The 18,661-nt window shown below is 47.0% G+C and overlaps 1 protein-coding gene across 2 annotated transcripts in view; it reads left to right on the top strand.

The window, feature by feature from the left end:
- The first annotated feature begins 8,141 nt into the window (after positions 1-8,141).
- Nipal2 (NIPA like domain containing 2) overlaps positions 8,142-18,661 on the top strand; it is an 80,720-nt gene continuing 70,200 nt past the window's right edge. The window contains exon 1 of one of the 2 annotated variants that reach the window (XM_040730383.1): positions 8,142-8,672. In XM_040730383.1, coding sequence (XP_040586317.1) covers positions 8,553-8,672 — 120 coding nt within the window. In that variant the 5' untranslated portion in view covers positions 8,142-8,552. The remainder of the gene's footprint in view (positions 8,673-18,661) is intronic. The other variant, XM_005072651.4, reaches the window with a different exon arrangement.

Below are 18,661 nucleotides of genomic sequence, written 5' to 3'. Positions count from 1 at the left end.
AGAAAATTAACTCTCTCTCTCTCTCTCTCTCTCTCCTCTCTCTCTCTCTCTCTCTCTCTCTCTCTCTCTCTCTCTCTCTCTCTCTTTCTCTCCCTTCCGTACATAGCAAGGGAAGGGGAAAAAATTGTTAAGGGCAAATGTGAAGAAGATGAAATTTCTGTAGATACCTACTTCCCGGTTGGAAACTTTCCGAAAGACCATGCAGTCCAAACCTCTCTTTTTCGGTGATGGGGAAAAAAAAAAAGGTCCAGAGAGTTAAGGGGCCTTGCCCAAAGCCACGCGGCTGGGTTAGCAGCAGAATAAAACCATAAAACTGGGGCTGACGGCGCTCAGCTAGATAGCTGGGACACCACGAGGGAATAGCTGGGGAAACTCGGGAAGCATATGGGGAGGATACAGGGTGGGAAGCTGTGCTTTTGTCTGGTGGGAGGCAGAGCCTACCCTACCTCACTATGCAAGCAGCTTCCTTCTCGTCCTCAGCACACTCGGGGCCGAACTCATAAAGGGCGCGGCATGGGCGGGGGTGGGGGTGGGGGTGCAGTTACCTGCAGAGCAAGCTCCCCAACTAGCCCTGGTGTCTTTGCCTTCTAAGGCACCAATGCTTCCGCCCACGCAGACGCAGCAGAGAAAAGCAGCATCGCCTCCGTGCGTGAAGCCCCCCCCCCCCCGCCGCCTTTTCTTGTTTTTCCTCATTTTAAACACATGCAAATCCAGAGAAGGCTTCGCAGAAGAAACACATGTGAGTCGGTGGCGGCGGCGGCGTAGCCGTGGTACTTGACTGGCTAGACAGGTCTAGGAAGTCTGCCAGGGATGCATATGACACTCCGTGCTGATCCTGGAAAACTACAGAGGGGAGGAGGGAAAAAAAATTCTAATTAGCAATCTGGACCTCAAGCTGTGCCTGGAGGCTGCTCTCCAGGCACCAAGCTTCTGGGTGGAGGGATGGGGTGTCTCTAGGGTACGGGGGGGGGGATCCTTACACACCCGTTTGCACGTTCCCTTCCTCTTCCATCCTGGTGTTCCATGCTCTCCTCTTTTCTGTCTGCCACACCCGCGTCCAATTTATCCACACTCTTCTCCCAGGCCCTTCAAGAGCCATGACCTGGAAAGGGTTTTCCCCACTGTGTGCGTCGTACGGTGGAATCCGTGGCTTATCACCGAGTCTCTTCGGCATGTAGCTCACACGCCTTTATCTCTCCTAAACTCAAGTCAGGCCACACAAATGACAGGTGTGGCTGCTCTCGGTGGCTGCCACAATCCTTTCTGGGAGCAGCAGGCGCTAAGTGAACCTAGACCGCCGGTGGGGATGGCGACCAAGGGGAGAATGGGGGGGGAGTAAACTCTCTCGAGACAATAAAAGTTCTGTTCCGCAAGAAAGGTCGCAGAAACCCGAAGGACAGGTCTCATTACGGATCGGGCCAAACTCACACACTTCCACCCACACCCCTGCAGAGGAAAAAGAAAACGGGTAGAAGCTCATTTGTCAGGGCCTATATTTGCCACTTAAGGCTGCTCTCCAGGCACCAAGCAGTGGCTACCAGAATCCGTTGTCACCGAAGATGAAACACCGTCTTTCCAAAAGTTAAAGTTCCTATCTCCCTTTCCCTGGATATTTTCTCCAGTTCGGGGACAGCCTTATCAGTAACAAGCCTGCTTTGTGTAAAGATTGGCGGGGCGGTTCTTCCAGTCTCTCTCCGTGTACCTAACCGTGGCAGAAAGTCATCCTTGGGTTACGAGTTGTCGCCTAGGGAATCTGCTTATGGAGCAAATAACCACAGGAGAAGATCTGTTACGTTAATAACTTGCCATGGAGGAGTCCTCGGAGTCTCTTACAAACAGCGTGGGCCAATGAGAATTGAGGCAGGGTGCCGCGTGTGGAGGAGCGTGACAGGGACCATGACATCCTGAGGACCACTCACAAGGCTTTGCCAATATCTCCCTAGTCAGAGACAGTAAAGGCAAGTGGGGAGGGCATGTCAGGAGAGTCTTAAGAGGTGGGGGCGCTGGGTTAGCATTTTGCCAGCTGACTACTTTTGTTTAAAAGTGTCTCTGTCCTGGATCCTCCACAAACGAGACTAGATACTCCTAAGGGTTCAATCCTCTGCCTCTCCTCCCCTGCTTGTATACCGAAGGTACACCAAGCCCTGAGGGTCATACCTGCTCTGAGCTTATCTGCCAGCCTTAAGGGTTGTTTGTACCCTAAGGGTCTGCCAGCCGTGGCTGCACTCTCTGGGGTGCGACGTCCACTCAGGATCTGCCTCAGGGATGACTGATCCCAACATTCCTCCTCCCAGAAGTATCCCCCTCAAAGTGATGCTCAGGTAAATAAAATGGCTGGCACTCCCCTTTTTGATTCCTTATCTCAAGTCTTTTTAAACGAATGATAGGGATGATTTTTTTTTTGGTTATCTACAGTTATCTATAATCTGTCAACCCAATAGTTCGCTGAAACTGCTCGGGCAGAGATCGCCAATAATCCCCATTATTTCCAAAGCCAATAACCATACTTCATTTATTGTCTCAGCGCCCTCCTTCCCACCGATGATAGCATTATTCAAAACACCCATTTGCAGCCTGCCTCCTGCCCGAGTTTCCATGGTGCTACTCCTCACTGCACTGACTTTCTACAGTGGTAGCATTGTCTGGTCTTCTCAGCATCCTTTCTCCTTTACGTCGGTAGCTCCCATTTACCTGAAGAGAGCCAGCGCACGCCCCAAATGGGCCGACCATAATACTAAATCTCTTTGCCTACAGTAACTGCTGTTGGCCCCACATCACGTCAAAGAGGGTTTTTTTAAACTAGACTTTTTTTTTCTATCCAATGTTGGTTAAAATTCCCCTTAATTACTTGTGTCGTCTAACATTCGACCTCAAAATATTAGTGACTTTTAACGACCCGTGTTTATTTTCTTGACCAGGAATTTTTTTTTTTTTTGGTTTTTTGAGACAGGGTTTCTCTGTGGCTTTGGAGGCTGTCCTGGAACTAGCTCTTGTAGACCAGGCTGGCCTCGAACTCACAGAGATCCGCTTGCCTCTGCCTCTGCCTCCCGAGTGCTGGGATTAAAGACGTGAGCCACCAACGCCCAGCGACCAAGAATCTTCTGCTAAAGACTGTAAGGGCTGGCTTAAGGTATTTCCTCGTGGCATTCTTGACTCTCCCCCAACAGTGGCTACTTGGAGCCTTCTTTAACCTGGGAGAGACTCCGGGCACAGAACAACAGACAAGAAAGAGCATCTGAAGGTCTTGGCCCGTAGCTACCTCCCTGTCACGTTTCCACCGGCCAATCTCATCGTCACTGAGAAAAATAACTCTAGTGGGTGCAATTGCAGACACTCAGCAAGGGATGGGATAACAGCACAAATATTGTCATTCAGAGGAATGAAGACCCGGAGCCAATAGTCTAATTTGTCTACTCCCTTCACCTTGCTGAACTCTGTGGTTTTACGACTGACACCAGGAGCTATTGTGGCTAGGATCCCACCAGTGCAAAGCTGATCTGAAGAGAAAGCCTGTAGCCCTCAGTCAGGTTTCCACGCCCATCGCCAAACTTCACCCTGCCTTCCCAGCCTTTAATTATGACTTCCTTAACGTCTCTTTGGATTGGGACCCTGTCACTTGCATGCCACGAATCCCAGGGAAGCATCCATTTACCTCTCCAAAAGTCTTTGTTGGCCTTGTACTGTGCAGTTTGCCTTTTTCTTTCCAGAGGAGGAGCTGGCAAACAATGGACCATGGGACAAAGTCGACAGCCTTCTGTGTTTGTAAATAAAGCTTTATTGGAACAGTCTCATCCACTTGTTTACGTCTCCTTAGCTGCTTTCCGCATCGCAGCGGCACAATTGAGTAATAGTGACACAGGGCACATGGCCCGCAAACACTGATATTGTTATCATGTAGCCCTTTACAGAAGTTTGCAAACTACTGTTCTAGAAGAGATTTGCCACACGTTCTCTCTGGCTGGTCTCAGCTTCCTACATGTGGGCGACTCCCTACTGATTCCCTTGGCTCTGACCCCACTCCTTTTCCTTGGGATGCCTGAATGTCCTTTCTTTCTTGAATGTTCTAGAACTCCTAAATTCATGAGTATCAAACTCAAACCCTTTCTTTCTTTCTTCTTTCTTCTTCTTCTTCTCCTCCTCCTCCTCCTCCTTCTCAGTCAATGGTGCATCCCTTGTATCCAGTCACCCCAACTAGACCACAGCTTAAAACTCATCCTTCTTCCTCCCTGCCATGCCTCCCTCCTCGGTTGCCCTTCATAAGCTGCCTTCTCCCCCTGTCTTCTTTATGTCCTCTCTTGGACCACAGCAGTCTCTTAACGTTTGTCAATCCTGGTGTTTCTCCATTTAAACAAACCTCCCCTGGCTTCTATGGTTCCTTCACAGCACCCGCCAGTGCCAACCTAAGTGACTCCATGCCTCCCATCTAGACTTCTTCATGCAAGACCCCCCAACCACCTGGTTTTGCTAGTCACTTTAACTTTAATTTGGGGGCAGGGTACGCTTTCAGGGTTCTGTGTCCGAAAGTGCCACCGGAGTTGCGTTCAACCCGTCGTGGATTAAAAATATTTGGGAAGGATGTTTGTGAACTAAACAAGTCCAGACTTTCACTGTCTGAAACGATTCCCTACACCGCAAAGTGTAGCAAACAGGCCCAGAGCTCTCACTTTCTGTTGGTGATCTTACACAGAAGTGATGTAAGGAATGTGAGAGGATGTGCATATGTCATAAATAAATACCACGCCACTTCGTGTAAGATTCCACACATGGGCTTCAGAAATGGCCCAGTGTTTTTTGTTTGTTTTATCTTTATTTATTTATTTATTTATTTTTTTGCTGCTCTTGCAGAAGGTTCATTCCTCAGTAGCCATATCAAGTGGCTTACAACTGCCTGTAACTCTGGGTCGGATCCCCTCTTCCCGTGTCTTTGGGAACCCACCCGTATGTGGCATGAAGACGCTCATGCATACATTCGAGCACACAAACACACACATTTTTTTAAAAAAATTCGTATATGAGAAGAAGAACATATCATATTTGTCATATGCGTCTGGCTTACTTTACTTAACATGATCATCTCTGATTCCATCCATTTCACCTGCAAATGACATAATTTCACTTTCTAGACGGCTGAATAGAAGGCTCCATTTTGTGTACATAGTGTGTGGCATCTGAATCTTTAAAATTTTGCTTTTTCAAACCAGTGAGTAGGAAGTGGTTGTTGCTGAAGGTTTCAAGTTTTCTCCACCCATTGTTGAGATTAAAATATTTTGCCTTATTATTATTATTATTATTATTATTATTATTATTATTAACCATTCATATTTTTCTTAGGAGAAAAGATGACTGTTTTATATTTTGACTACTTTTCCACTGGGATAGCTGCAATTTTTTTTCTTCTTAGCCTACAAAAGCTACTTGTCTATGCTGGCTACAGAATTCTTTTGGCAGTTGTAGGTGTGACAAATATGGACTGTCAGTGCCTGTTTCCCTTTATACTGTCCACTGATGTATAAAAGCTCTCGACTTTATTGTAATTATATATCAAATTTCCCTCTGTGGTTTGTGTTTTTGTATTTATTTAAAGGTGTCTTGTTTTTCCTTTTTTTTTTTAAGGTTATAGGTGGTAACAGCCAACATTTACTGAATACTTCAGCATTTTTTTATGTTCAGTGTTAAGTGCTCATCTCCCTTTTAGAATTGGTTTTGCAACTTTACTTATTTTTATTTTACCTCAATGGGTATTTTGCCCATGTGTATGTCTGTATACTACGTGCGTGTGCTACCCTCAGGGACCAGAAGAGGGATTTGTATCCCCTGGGACTGATGTTACAGAGGGTTGCTAGCTGTCACGTGGGTAGTGGGAATTGAACCTGGGTCCTTTGGAAGGGTCAGTCAGTGCTCTTAACCGCTGAGCCGTCTCTCCTGTTCCTTGTCTCTCTTTTATGAAAAGGACCGAAAGGCTCAAAGAAATGATGCAACTGGGCAAAAAAAACCACACAGCAAACAAGCAGTCATTAGGATTGGAACACAGGCAGTCTGCCAAGCTTCTGTTTGGAGTTTCCTTCCTACATTATTGTCACAAAAGTAAGGCCTCTGCCATTCTCTTTAGAGTCTCCGGTCTGGAACTCACTTGCATATAGGAAGTGAGTCTCTGAAAAGGTTCTTTACCTCCGACCCTCCACTTACCATCTGTGAGAAGCTTATTGTAAACAAACAAAAAAACAAAAACAACAACAACAAACTGATGTTAACTGAGTCTTGCTAAAGATGCTTTTAAAGTTTTATTAATTCTGCAATTAAATGACCCCAAATAAGAGGTGCCAAATGGAACCCACTCTTCAAGTGTTAGGTGAAGCCTGGTTTCAAATGGTGCCGTGCCAGGATTAACAGGAAGTCAGTCCCAGACCGTAGCACCGAGGACGGGGAGGCTGACCACACCCGGTAAAAAAACGAATGGGGTACCCTACCCCCCCTCCCCCAAGGAGCCACAAGAGGCAGAGGCCATCAAAGCAGGAACAGTCTCCGAAACTCCACCTACACCACCGGGACAGAAATAGTTCACACGCATCCCTGCTGCCTCCTGTGAACCCCTGTGGGAAGGAACTCTGGTCACGAATTGCTTTCCAAACACCCCCACAACACTAGGACAGCAAGCCGTGACAGCAGCAGCATCTTGGAACCTATTGATCGACTAGGCGACGTAGGCTCCGCATCTCATCGTTTTCCCCCACCAAGCGCTTTCTCCAAAACTGGAGGCTTTATAACGAATATGAAGAAATCGGGGCTGATTTTCTAAGTTAGGAAATAAAGGGGAAGGAGGCGCGTGCGGCAGATTATGGGGGCCTGAAGATAACGGTGAACGTTATTGCCTGGTGGGGGGGAGGCATCGAGGCATAGAAGGAAGTCGATCTGTTTAGTATTTTTGCTTGCTAGAGACTGCGTGCCTACTTACAATCTGGCTGACAGAAAATACTGAAGGGTGATGGTGCCAATTCTGCTGGCTCCCCTCTGCCACCCCGCCCATGCTTGTTCTTTTCCTTCTGGTAGAGCTCAAGTCCTACTCCACAGGCTGGAAATGCCCAAGAATCACTTGCAGGTAAAATCAGGCACGTGACCTGTTCCCGGCCAATGGGGTCAAAGGAGGAGGAATGATGGGTTGTGGAAGTTGGAGATTCTGGGGGAAAAAACCAAACACGTTTTCTTGTAGAGGGTGGGTGGATAGCAGGCGTGGCAAAGCAGAATGGAGGTGACATCATAGAATCACATGACAGGGCATGGAGGGCCTGCTTAGCCTGCACAAGGCAATGGGTTCCATTCCTAGCACCATAGACTTATGAAAACAATGGGTGTTTTTTTCCTTTAGGATGTTCATTTAAAATAAACTAGTTTCTTTAAATTGAGCTACAATTATTAATTGTGTGGACTCAACACTCTGGTTACCCAAGCAGGGAACAATGCAGCTGTCCCTATGACTTCCCTTGTTTTTGTGGAATCTGAAATGTCTTTTTCACACTTTCCTTGTCTCTTTTACATATTTCCCCTAAGAAACCATCACAGCCTTCGCCCAGGTCCCAGCTAGACTGGATTCTATTCTTGAATCTCTGTCCCCCCTCCCCTCCTCTTCCCTCCCCTCTCCTCATCTTCTCTCCCCCCCCCTCTCTTCCTCTCTCTCCTCTCCCTCCACCTCTCTGGAAGTCAAGCCTCAGAAGCTAAAGTGTATTGCTTAAGAAGAATCCCAGGGCACCCTGTAAACAAAAGAATTCCAAATGCAGACGCTTCAGGCAACAGCACACACACACACACACACACACACACACACACACACACACAATCATAGAACTCTCAAAGTGAGAGATGCCCGCAGAGAGATCCTTTGTAGTGTGACACACAGAGTTCCAAACTGGTCAGACCAGAATAGCCCGTATGAGCTCTTAAGGTTCTTCTTAGCATTTCTGTCCTAGCCTAAATCTTTATATATAGCAGCTGGCAACTTTTTTTCCAGCCGTCTCTGTGAACCCATCTGACAGAAAGCCCATCCAGTCACCATGTACACATCTGGGTCCTTCAGCTGCCATGGGTGTCCCTTCTCTATCCTGTGGATATTCCTAAGGCTCGGTTAGTTGCTGGGCTCCTAAATCCCACACTGCTCACAATACTGGGGAGAGAAAGGGGGGATCATGATCCCCCGCCCCGCAATATGTAGGCCGTGTTAGACCTTCTATTAGCGAGAAGTGGGATTGCCAAGGGCGATGGTCACTCTTTGGGTCGACCGATGGCTCCTTTGCTCCGTGCACTTGGACAAACATTCGCTGGGCGCACAGTAGCTCCCGGAGGCGGAAAGCAATGACCTCATCCTTGCGCTGACAGGTGTGGACACCCGAGGCCGAGCAGGGAGACGCCCGCAGCTAGGCCGAGCCCGACCGCACCTGCGCGCCCGCGGGAACCGGGTGCCCGCGCCCTGTCACTGGGCAGGAAGTGGCCTGGGCTGCGGAGGAGCGGCGGGGGAGCGGGGGTGGCGCGGTACCGGAGCCCAGCGCGCGGAGCCAGTCCTCATGGCGGTCACCGAGGACGACCCCTCGGCCGTCCTGGATGAGCTGTCTCGGAACTTCACCTACTGGGAGCCGGGCCCGGGCAACGGCTCGCTGTCGAGCGCCTGGTACCGCAGGAACCAGGTAAGGCCGGCCGCCCGCGCACCAGGGCGCAGCTCCCTCGGCGCAGGCCCCGCAAGAGGCTCCAGGCCTCAGCCGCCGCCTTCCTGCCAGCTCTCCGCGCGGGCCACAGCGGCCTTGCGAGTGGGCAGAGCGACATGTGACACCGCCACACGTTCATCTCCCTCCCTCCCTCCCCACTCAGCCGAGCTGCCGACCCCCAGATGCTCCCCGCCTCACTCGTGGGCCTCTGCTCCCCACCCCACCCCCACCTCACCCTGGAACCTTCCCTCCCCTCCTGCGAGGATCTGAGGGCTATGGGGAGTGGCTTTCTACTTATTTATTTTCACCCCAGGTTCCTTTCACAGTTAAAAGAGAGGGGGAAAAAAAAGTGACACCTTTCTCAGAAGCAGAAACCCATTAAGGGCCTCCCAAATGTCAACTCTGCAGAGTTGTGTCCCTAAGGTCTCAGCATAGCCCTTCCCTGCGAGAAACACTGGTATTCTCGGGCTGTGGGTCTTCATCGCGCTTGCCCTTTGGGAAAACAACACTGTCAGCCTAAACAACACGGGTTTATGCTGGAGAATATGAATATATATATATATATCCTTTTTGATGCTCATATATATAGATTTATTTTTGGATGGCCTCAAGATCAGGGAGAGGAGAAAAAAGATCTTCCCTAGTCCTGCCCTCTAGCAATGTTCATTTCCTTTCAAGTGGGGCAAGTGAGCTTTCATGGGGTAAGCTTCAGGCTTCCAGTTTTCCTAAGCCTGTTACTTTGTTCTTGCACAGTAACAAAGCCATGGACCTCTCTCTCTTTTACAAGAGTGAAGCCTTAAGACTTTGTTACTCTTGTCCTAAGTGTGGGGTTTGAATCACTTATCAAAGGGTTAGATCCCTTTGGCGCTTGAAAATTACCTTGAATGTTAACTTCTGAACTCAGAGGTGATTTGTATAAGGAATAAATAAGCCTAGTCCACCTTATTAATTTTGCTTTAAGTCTGTTTTGTCACAAAAATGTAATAAAATGGAGAAGAGGGGCTTGCTGGGAGGCCTATCCCATTTCTCCTTGCTTCTGCCCGTAGAATTGCACAAAACAGACGTTCTTTCCATGGAGACTTCCTCAGTATATATTATGCTTGTAGTAGACAGAATCCCAATAAAAGTTTAAGAACAAATGATCTGCTCTTGATAAAATTATTAGATGTGACCAACCATGGCATCATTCATAACAGCAAATCGTTGTTCTCACAGACACAACTTATGCAGTCCTTTTGTCTTCTTTGACACTTCCTGGGATTCTTGATTGCTTTGGCTCTCCCAAGCACAGATTATCATGTGACATCAATGTTTACAAGGCTAAACTTGCCCTGGATAGTACACAGTTGTACAAGTCAGAAAGGGTGTACCCGGAACATGCTAATTGGCACTACTAAACTGACATCTCTACTCTTGCTGGTTTGAGATAAGGCTATGCCTGCTTTTCCCATGAGTGTGGAGAGTTGGGTCATATCCTTTTTTTTTTTAAACATACTAATCCTGGTTCCCCCTCCCTCCCCTTCTCCCACCCCCCCTACCTTCCCCTCATCTCACCCCCTACCTGCTCCTCAGAGAAGGTAAGGCCTCCCATGGAGAGAGAGTCAATGACTTCTGGAATTCTGTCCCACACCACACTGAGGCAGGACCAGCCCCCACCACCCCCATGTCTAGGCTGAGCAAGATATCTCTCCATGGGAAATGGACTTCAAAAATCCAGTTCACTCATTAGGGATGGATGCTTCCACTGTCAGTGGCCCCACAAACTGCCCAAACCTCAATCAGAGGGCCTAGTTGGGCCCTATGCAAGTTCCCCAGCTGTCAGCCTGGAGTCAGTGAGCTCCCTGACTAGCTAGGGTCAGCTGTTTCTGTGTTTCCCCATCATGGCCTTGACCCCTTTGCTCCTCCCTCTCTTCCACTGAACCCCCGAAGCTTGGTCCAGTGGGCAGCTGTGGATCTCTGCATCTGTTCCCATCAGTTACTGGATGAAGGTTTTCAGGAGATGCTGTCTATTTTCCCCTTCCTAGACAGATCCGTGTATATCTCTCTTAGGGTCCTCCTTGTTACCTGGCTCCTCTGGGGTTGTAGCCTGCAGGCTGGTTGTCCTTTGCTGTAGAGTTGGGCCACCTTATGAGCCATAATATTCTATCCTTTTGCTAGCTCCTGAAAAGGTAATTGCCTTTGTTTCAAGGAAAAGTAAAAATTGAATTTTAAAACACCATTCAACAAACATTGTCGCAAGTACCACTAGTGCTGCCTAGGACAGTAAGAAGTAAAAATGGAATGTAGCCTCCCCCTTTGACACTGACTGAACAGAAAGATGGCTGAATATGGGATGGAGCTCCAAACAAAACAAGTGTGAGATCTGAGTCCCCAAGCCTCCCACAGTCATAATTAGCACTGAGGACAATCGGCAGGCTAGACCTGGCTGTTTGATGTTCCCACTTGGGGAAAAAAAGTGCCCTGTTATGGAAGTTTAGATGTGTTGAGTTCTACCGGCCTGGTTTATATTGTGTTCACACATTTTCAGTGGGAAGGGCTAATGTTCTTGAGATGTTTGCTGGGCTTGCTTTGTGTGTAAACGACTGTGGGCCCAAATATTTTTAAAAATGTGTTATGTATACAATGTTCTGTCTATATATAAGCCTGCATGCCAGGAGAGGGCACCAGCTCTCATTACAGATGGCTTTGAGTCACCATGTGGTTGCTGGGAATTGAACTCAGGTCCTCTGAAAGTGCTCTTAACCTCTGAGCCACCTCTCCAGCCCCCAAATGTTTCTCTCAGGAATGTTATTAGGTGACTAGGAAGGTGTATGTAACTCCTAAACAGGGATCTGCAGTGTGGTGTTGATGAAATAAAAGCCTATGGACATCTCAGCCAGGTAGCCTGGTCAGGGATACGGTTGAGGAGAATGGTGTCTCAGGCGGACACTTTCAGATGGTCGGGAACATACAGGTGGAGGCCATTCCAGGAAGTGAAACCCTGGGAACAAGAAGCAGCTGTGTTTTCTAGAAATTCCCATGCCTAGAGTCTGGTCCAACGCATGTGGTTCTTATGGGAAATGGAGACTATAATGTGGGACTAGGGTGTAGGACCTTGGGTCTGGTCCTGGATTGCCTTAAAGGGAGAATAAGGAAGTTAAGTTTTTATCTAACAGATGGTCAGGAGCCATGGAGGTTTTTGTTTTGGTTTTTGGTGTGTATGTGTGTGTGTGTGTGTTTTGAGCAGACAGTGCAAAAGTCAAAGCAAATTAAATTTCAGACCATCTAAACTAGGCTAACAGGAGGCAGAGGCCTCAAACTGGCCAGATGTGGACTAAACCCGGTGCATAGATTATGGTGTGTCACGTTTGACCTTTACGGACATTTAAAAATGTTTAATCCATTGCCAGCATTTCAAGATAGAGATTAGCTGGAGCTGGAGAGATGATGACTCAGCCCTTAAGAGCATTTACTGCTCTTGCAGAGGTGGTGGTGGATCCAGTTCCCAGAACCTACAGGATGGCTCGCAAGCTCCTGCCTGTAACTTCAGTTCCAGAATATCTAGTTTCCTCTTCCGGCCTCCATGGGCTCCTATATGCATATATTCATGAAGGGTCATATGCATACAAAGTTTAAAGATGAGATTTAAATGGTTCTTAAGGTTAAAACTGTATCTTAGTTTGATGTTTACTATCTAAAAGTCTTAAAAATTCCCCCGCTTGCTCATACATGTATACATACATACCTCCCTTCGATTATATAAATAAAAGCCAAAGGTCAATGCTGAGAACCTTAAAGAAGTCCATTTACCAAAATACAAGGATATGATTCAGATTTTCTTTTTCTTTTTTTTTCTTTTTCTTTTGAATTTAAAGAGGTCATCTCCCATCATAAAAAGCACCCAAGTGTAGTTGGAAGTTTTTCTCTGTCTCTCCTGGTCCCGCTGGGCTGATTTCTCTCCCGACCACTGGGACCCCCCACATCTGATTATGAAATAACACTTGGAGGCTTAATATCAGTTACAATTGTCTGGCCAATGGCTCAGGCATATTACTGGCTAGCTCTCTTTTATTAATTGACCTATTTGTATTAGTCTATGTATTGCCACAAGGCTGTGGCCTACCGGCTCCAGCATGTTGCCCCATTGGCGACTACATGGCCTCTCTCTGACTCTGCCTTCTTTCTCTACGTAACTCTGTCAGAATTTCCCATATAGCTATGTTTTGCCTGGCAGTTGGTCAAAATGGTTTTATTCATGAACCAATAAAAGCAACACATATTCGCAGCATACATACAAAAGGACAACCCATTAAACCTGTTTGCTTGACCTTTCTAGTTAAAGTTTTTCAATTATTTATTTTTATTTTATGTGCATTGGTGTTTTGCTGTGGGTGTCGGGTCCCCTGGAATAGCACTGAGCCATCTCTCTAACCCCTTTTTAGTTAAGTTTGGAAGACATTTGTTGAGCTGTCTGGACTATTACATCCCTGTAAAGTTACTGATACATAGTGAATTTCATTTAAATGGTGACATGCTGTCATTTAAATTGGGAATTAAGGTTGTGTCTCAAGGAATAAATTTTGAAAACGAGATTAGCTACAACATTCCAAGTTTCCACCATCTCCTTAGACATTAGGTGTTCACACTCAGGCCCAAGGACATATGAATGGGTAAAGCACTTGCCTTGCAAACAGAGGACTGGGGTCTGGGTCCCAGAATCCATGCAAATGCTAGGTGGTTGTGATGGTTTCCTGTAACCCCAGCACTGTGGAAGCTGAGATTTCACCAGTGAAAGCAAGATAGGAACACTAGCAAAACCAGCAAGTTCCAGGCTTGAGCAAAACACCATGAATCCACACATAAGGCAGAAAGTAGTGAAGAAAGGCATTCAGCGTCAACCTCTAGCCTCTACACGAACATCACACACACACACACACACACACACACACACACACACACACACACACACACACACAGCACACCACGCATAAAATACACACGCAGCAAAACAGCAGCAAACAAAACCAGGTTCTAGTATTTCTTTCCTACGGGATCTACAGTGAGTTCGGGATCTACAGTGAGTTCGGGATCTACAGTGAGTTTCCACCGTGGCCCCTCTCTTTGCTGTTCCTTCTTATAGCTGCTGACAATGTAACAACCAATGCTGATGTGTGGTTTCCAGCCTGCTGTTACAGCCAGTTGCTTTGGTGGTGGTAACCAGCTGATTGCACTTGAGTGAATCACTTCATCTCCTCCAGCCTGTTTTCCCTGCTGCTAAGATTGGTTTGGGAATCTTCGAGTCCAGTCCTACTGTGCGTTGAATAAAGAGTCAGCATGGGAAGATGAACGCGGGGGCTGGAGAGGAGGGAGATGGGAAACACAGCAAAGGAGGGTTTTGCTCTTAGTTCCTCACGGCCATGGATGGATGAAATTCACAAGGATGTGGTGAAAGCGGCTACGAGATGAAAATTCATAATTTCTAACATCCTTTATTTAAACTTTGGGTTATCAGTGGCTTGAATTTTTAAAGTCAACGTACTTAAAGGAGATTGATACAACGTAACATCCTTTATTTGAACTTTGGGTTCTCAGTGGCTTGAATTTTTAAAGTCAACGTATTTAAAGGAAATTGATACAATGTGGCAAGGAAGAGGCAAGGTTGGAGAGGCCGACATTTGTCGAGTATTTACCGTGAGACACACTTTATAGCGTTTAGGGTCCTTTGAGCCCCACAAAACGAGCTTATGAGGTGAATGCTATCCTCACTGCTCATACATACAAGCACACTTGTGTTGAATAACTTACTCCAAGATCGCACAGCAAGCCAGCGGGCTCGGCAGCAAAGCTATTTTTAGTCCACGCTTTAGGCCGTTGCTGGAGATGAAGCTTGAAAAGAATTCGGTGTTAAGAGTAAGCGTGAAGGGCGAGATGAGCAAGGCTTGTCTCTCCGTGCTTACGAAGCCCGTGATGAGTTTTGCACTGCTCTCATAGATTTAGCTTTGCTATCTATCATCCACCCCTTTTCCGACAGTGGCTCATAATTCTCCAGAAGAGAGGAAAAACGCTAAGTCTTCAAATCTCAAAGGCCTGGGTAGAAACAGCTGGTCATTTCCATATTCTTAAGGAGAAAAAAAATTTTTTTAAACTTTGTTTGGTTCATACTTACTGACTTTTTTAAAAAAACCTATTATTTTACATCTAATATGGAAATTTTCCCTTTATCGGTCTTTCACTTGCTTTTAGGATGTTCATACCTGTTCTTATAGCCCAGCCTCGTCACTTGGCCAACCATATTCACTCTTAGCATGGTCGCCTGTCATCACTGGCACACATCAGGAGGTGATAAACGGTGGTTCCTAATGTAAATATATGTGTTTAGCCATGCACTTCATTTAGGGTTGTGTTTAGTAGTGATTCCTCCAAAGGCCCATCCCGAGTGTGGTAAGCCACACCAGGCCTTTGTAAAAATGAATGTCCAGCTGCCCTGCTGACGTTTTGGCTGATGTCCCGATTCTCCAGAACTTACGTTCTTTGCAACTCTCAAACCATTTCCTTATTTTAGGAACCTGGACCAATGGCCTAACTTCTTTAACTTCTAATAAGAGTCAGTTTCTCTCCTGGCTTTAGAACCAGCCCTCTCTACCAAGAATGCTTTGAAAGGTAAGGGGTCCAGGCAGCAAGTCGTGCAGATGTAATTGGATTAAATAATAAAAGAAATGAGTCCATTTTTGGATGAGGGATAAAGCCAGAATAATTCTAGATTCACACATGCCTTGGTGCAGGATCTCTAACAATATGGTGAGCATTCAGTTTCTCACCTGATTGTCAACTCGTGCTCCTTAGCCATTGGTCCCACTGTCACAGACCTTCCTCTCCGGGCTACAGACTTCTGCACTCCAGGGGAGGAAAACTTAGTGACACAACAGGAGCCCTTGCGTGCCTAGATGAGGTCCCTGCCTGTTGTGTCATATTTCACTCTTTAGGCTTTGTGGGGGCCCACCAGCCAGCTCCCAAGTAAATCACATGGAGGCTTATTCTTAGTTATGAATGCCCGGCCTTGGCTTGACTTGTTTCTTGCCAGCTTTTTTTTTTTTAATTTAAATTATCCCATCTATCTTTGGCCTCGGGGCTTTTATCTTTCTCTATTCTGTATACCTTTTCTTCCCTTCCTACCCCATGTCTGGCTGTGTAGCTGTGTGGCTGTGTAACTGTGTGGCTGTGTGTCTGGGTGGCTGTTTGTGTCTGGGTGTCTGGGTGGCTGTTTGTGTCTGGGTGTCTGGGTGGCTGGGTGTCTGGGTGTCTGGGTGGCTGGGTGGCTGGGTGTCTGGGTGGCTGGGTGTCTGGGTGGCTGGGTGTCTGGGTGACTGGGTGGCTGGGTAACTACCCCCTAAAGTCCCCCCATATACTTCCTGTTTTATCTTGCTCCTCCTTTCCCTCATTTCTCCTTCTATTTATCCTCTCTGCCTGCCAGCCCTGCCTATCCTTGCTTCTGCCTCACTTTTGGCCATGCATCTCTTTATTACAACACCAGGCGTTTTTTTAGACAGGAATGGTAGCACGGCTTCACAGATCAACAAATGCAATGTAAACAGAAGTCACACACCTTAGAAGAATATTCCCCAATACCTGCCCTGTCCTGCATTAATTGTCACAGCCAGAGGTGCTGGGCCTGATGTTCCTGAAGAGCATGGGTCTTTTGGGGGAAGGCTGGGTGCTCCATGAAACAGGTCGTGTGACCAAGAAAAGATGCTGAGTGGTCTGAGTACAAGTTCCCAGCAGGTAGCCACAAGGCCGCTATGAACTGTCCACACCGGCAGCCCTTGGCCTAGCTCACCACGAGTATACTCTAGCTCACCACAAGTATACCCTAGCTCACCACGAGTATTCCTCCCCAGGTAGTGTCCTTCCTTGTCCGTGTGGCTGGGACCTGAGAGGCGGTCTCCGTAAAACCTTAGGCCGTAGGATCCTTTTTTTTTTTTAATTGTTTTCACTAGACCATCTCTAGGCTGTCACTTATTTTCTAAGTTCTAGGCTTATCCCCTCCATCCCAAATACATCTAGAAGAGCCTCATATTTCCCTGTTGGTGGAAAAATTAGTGGGAGAAGCTATGTAAGCCAATCAACAATGAGGACACAAATTAAATGATCAGTCTACCCAGAGCGCCGAGAGTCCCTCTCAATAGGATGGCATAGGGCAGGATCAGCAAAGTCAGGAGACATCCAGTGTGTTCTCAAGATGTAGCTGTACTTCCGTGACATTTTTTGAACTTGTTTTTTTTTTTTTTTTTTTATGAGACAGGGTTTCTCTGTATTGTTTTGGAGGCTGTCGATCCAGCCCGGCCTCAAACTCACAGAGATCCGCCTGCCTCTGCTTCCCGAGTGCTGGGATTAAAGGCGTGCGCCACCACCGCCCGGCCTACATTTTTTGAACTTGTAACGCGAGAGAGGGAAGGAGTGGAGTCAGAAAGTTAGCGAGGATGCAAACGTCTTAGGAATACTTTAAAAAATACAGGAAAAACTCTAAAAATAGCATCGTCATATGATCCAGCAATGCCACTTCTTGGTATTTACCCAAAAGATTGAGATCAGTACGTTGAAGACATGGATACCTGTGCTGCCTCCTGAATCCATGGCAACATTTTTTCATGATAGCCAAGTCGGGGAGCCAAATGTAAGTGTCCCCTGACAGTTGAGTGGGTAACGAAAACGCGGCATAGGCACAGAGGAATACTATTAAACCTTAAAAGGGGAAAGCAATTCTGCCGCTTTCAACAACATGGAATTAGAGAACATTATGCTTAGTGGACCAAGACAGCGGTAGGAAGACAAATACCACATGTTCTCACTTATGTGAACCCCTGAAGCAAAACAGTGACTGTGCAGGCTGGAAAAACTGGGATGACCAAAAGAATATACAGTCCCAAGAAACAGAGGAGGGGAGCAGATGGATTTTCAAGCTCTGTTGCACTGGGGTGAATACAGCTAATAATGCACTGCCCACTTAAAACAGCTAAGAGCAGGTTCCAAGTTTCCTCAGCATAAGAATGATAAGCACGTAGGAGGCAACAGGTGTTAACCTTCCTCATTTAATGATTCTTGCTTTCCATCCATAAATCATAACGCCACTTTGTACCAGCTGTAAATTCATAATAAGAGTGTTGAAAGCACTTGAGCAACATTTGAAGGGGGGTGGCCTTTGTCTATATTCTCTGAGTGACTGCCTACGTGAAACTTCCAGAACTAATATGGCACTGTAGGTGACTATGAATATGGGAGTGGGAATAGAAAGAAAATATTATTAGACACCTTTGCCTGTGGCTGCCTGAGTCACAGTGGTGGAGAAATGAATAGTTCTTTGTGGTCGAGATTCAAGCAGATACCATGTTTTTGGGAAGCTGCCACGTTCATGAAGAGAGTGTCTGTGATTTACATGTAGAGCCGTTGACGAGTCTTTTGAACCAAGTAGCAGTTGCCGCGTTAGTACGTATGGGGGTCGTATACATGTTGACTATGAGGTTTGTTGCAACATGATTACTGGACTAGTGGGATAGAGGCTGAAGTAGGGGAAATTAGTCTAGCTTTGAGGGCTGGCCTTTTAGAGGCGGCAAAGAGTCGATATCACAAAGTGCAGACATACAGAAAACGTAAACTTGATCCCTGCCTTAGCTTCAGAGAGATTTGATCTGATGGGTGCAAGGGCCATAGGAGGCTTTGGCAGAGATCAGACGGTGTGAGGCGACAACATTCCCCCTCCCCAAACTGGGGAAAACTCGTCCAGTGGCTAGCATATGATGGGATCGGTAGAGTTCCGTGTCCAGGGAAAGCTGTGACAAACTGTACTGGAGTTCAAGGCAGGCACTGTTTTCCCCAAAAAAGTGTGTGGTCTGAAAACCCAGGCAGGGGTAGAGGAAGACTTTGCAGCCAAGCAGGCCCCACAACGTCCAGCTTTGGGATAGTTGTTGCGTTCTGCCCCCTAGGCTGGGCCCGCAAAA

The sequence above is a fragment of the Mesocricetus auratus genome, unplaced genomic scaffold, assembly GCF_017639785.1.
Source record: "Mesocricetus auratus isolate SY011 unplaced genomic scaffold, BCM_Maur_2.0 Super-Scaffold_100023, whole genome shotgun sequence".
Taxonomy (NCBI): Eukaryota; Metazoa; Chordata; class Mammalia; order Rodentia; family Cricetidae; genus Mesocricetus; species Mesocricetus auratus.
The sequence above is the reverse complement of the archived record's forward strand: the minus strand, read 5'-3'. Positions and strand labels throughout refer to the sequence as shown.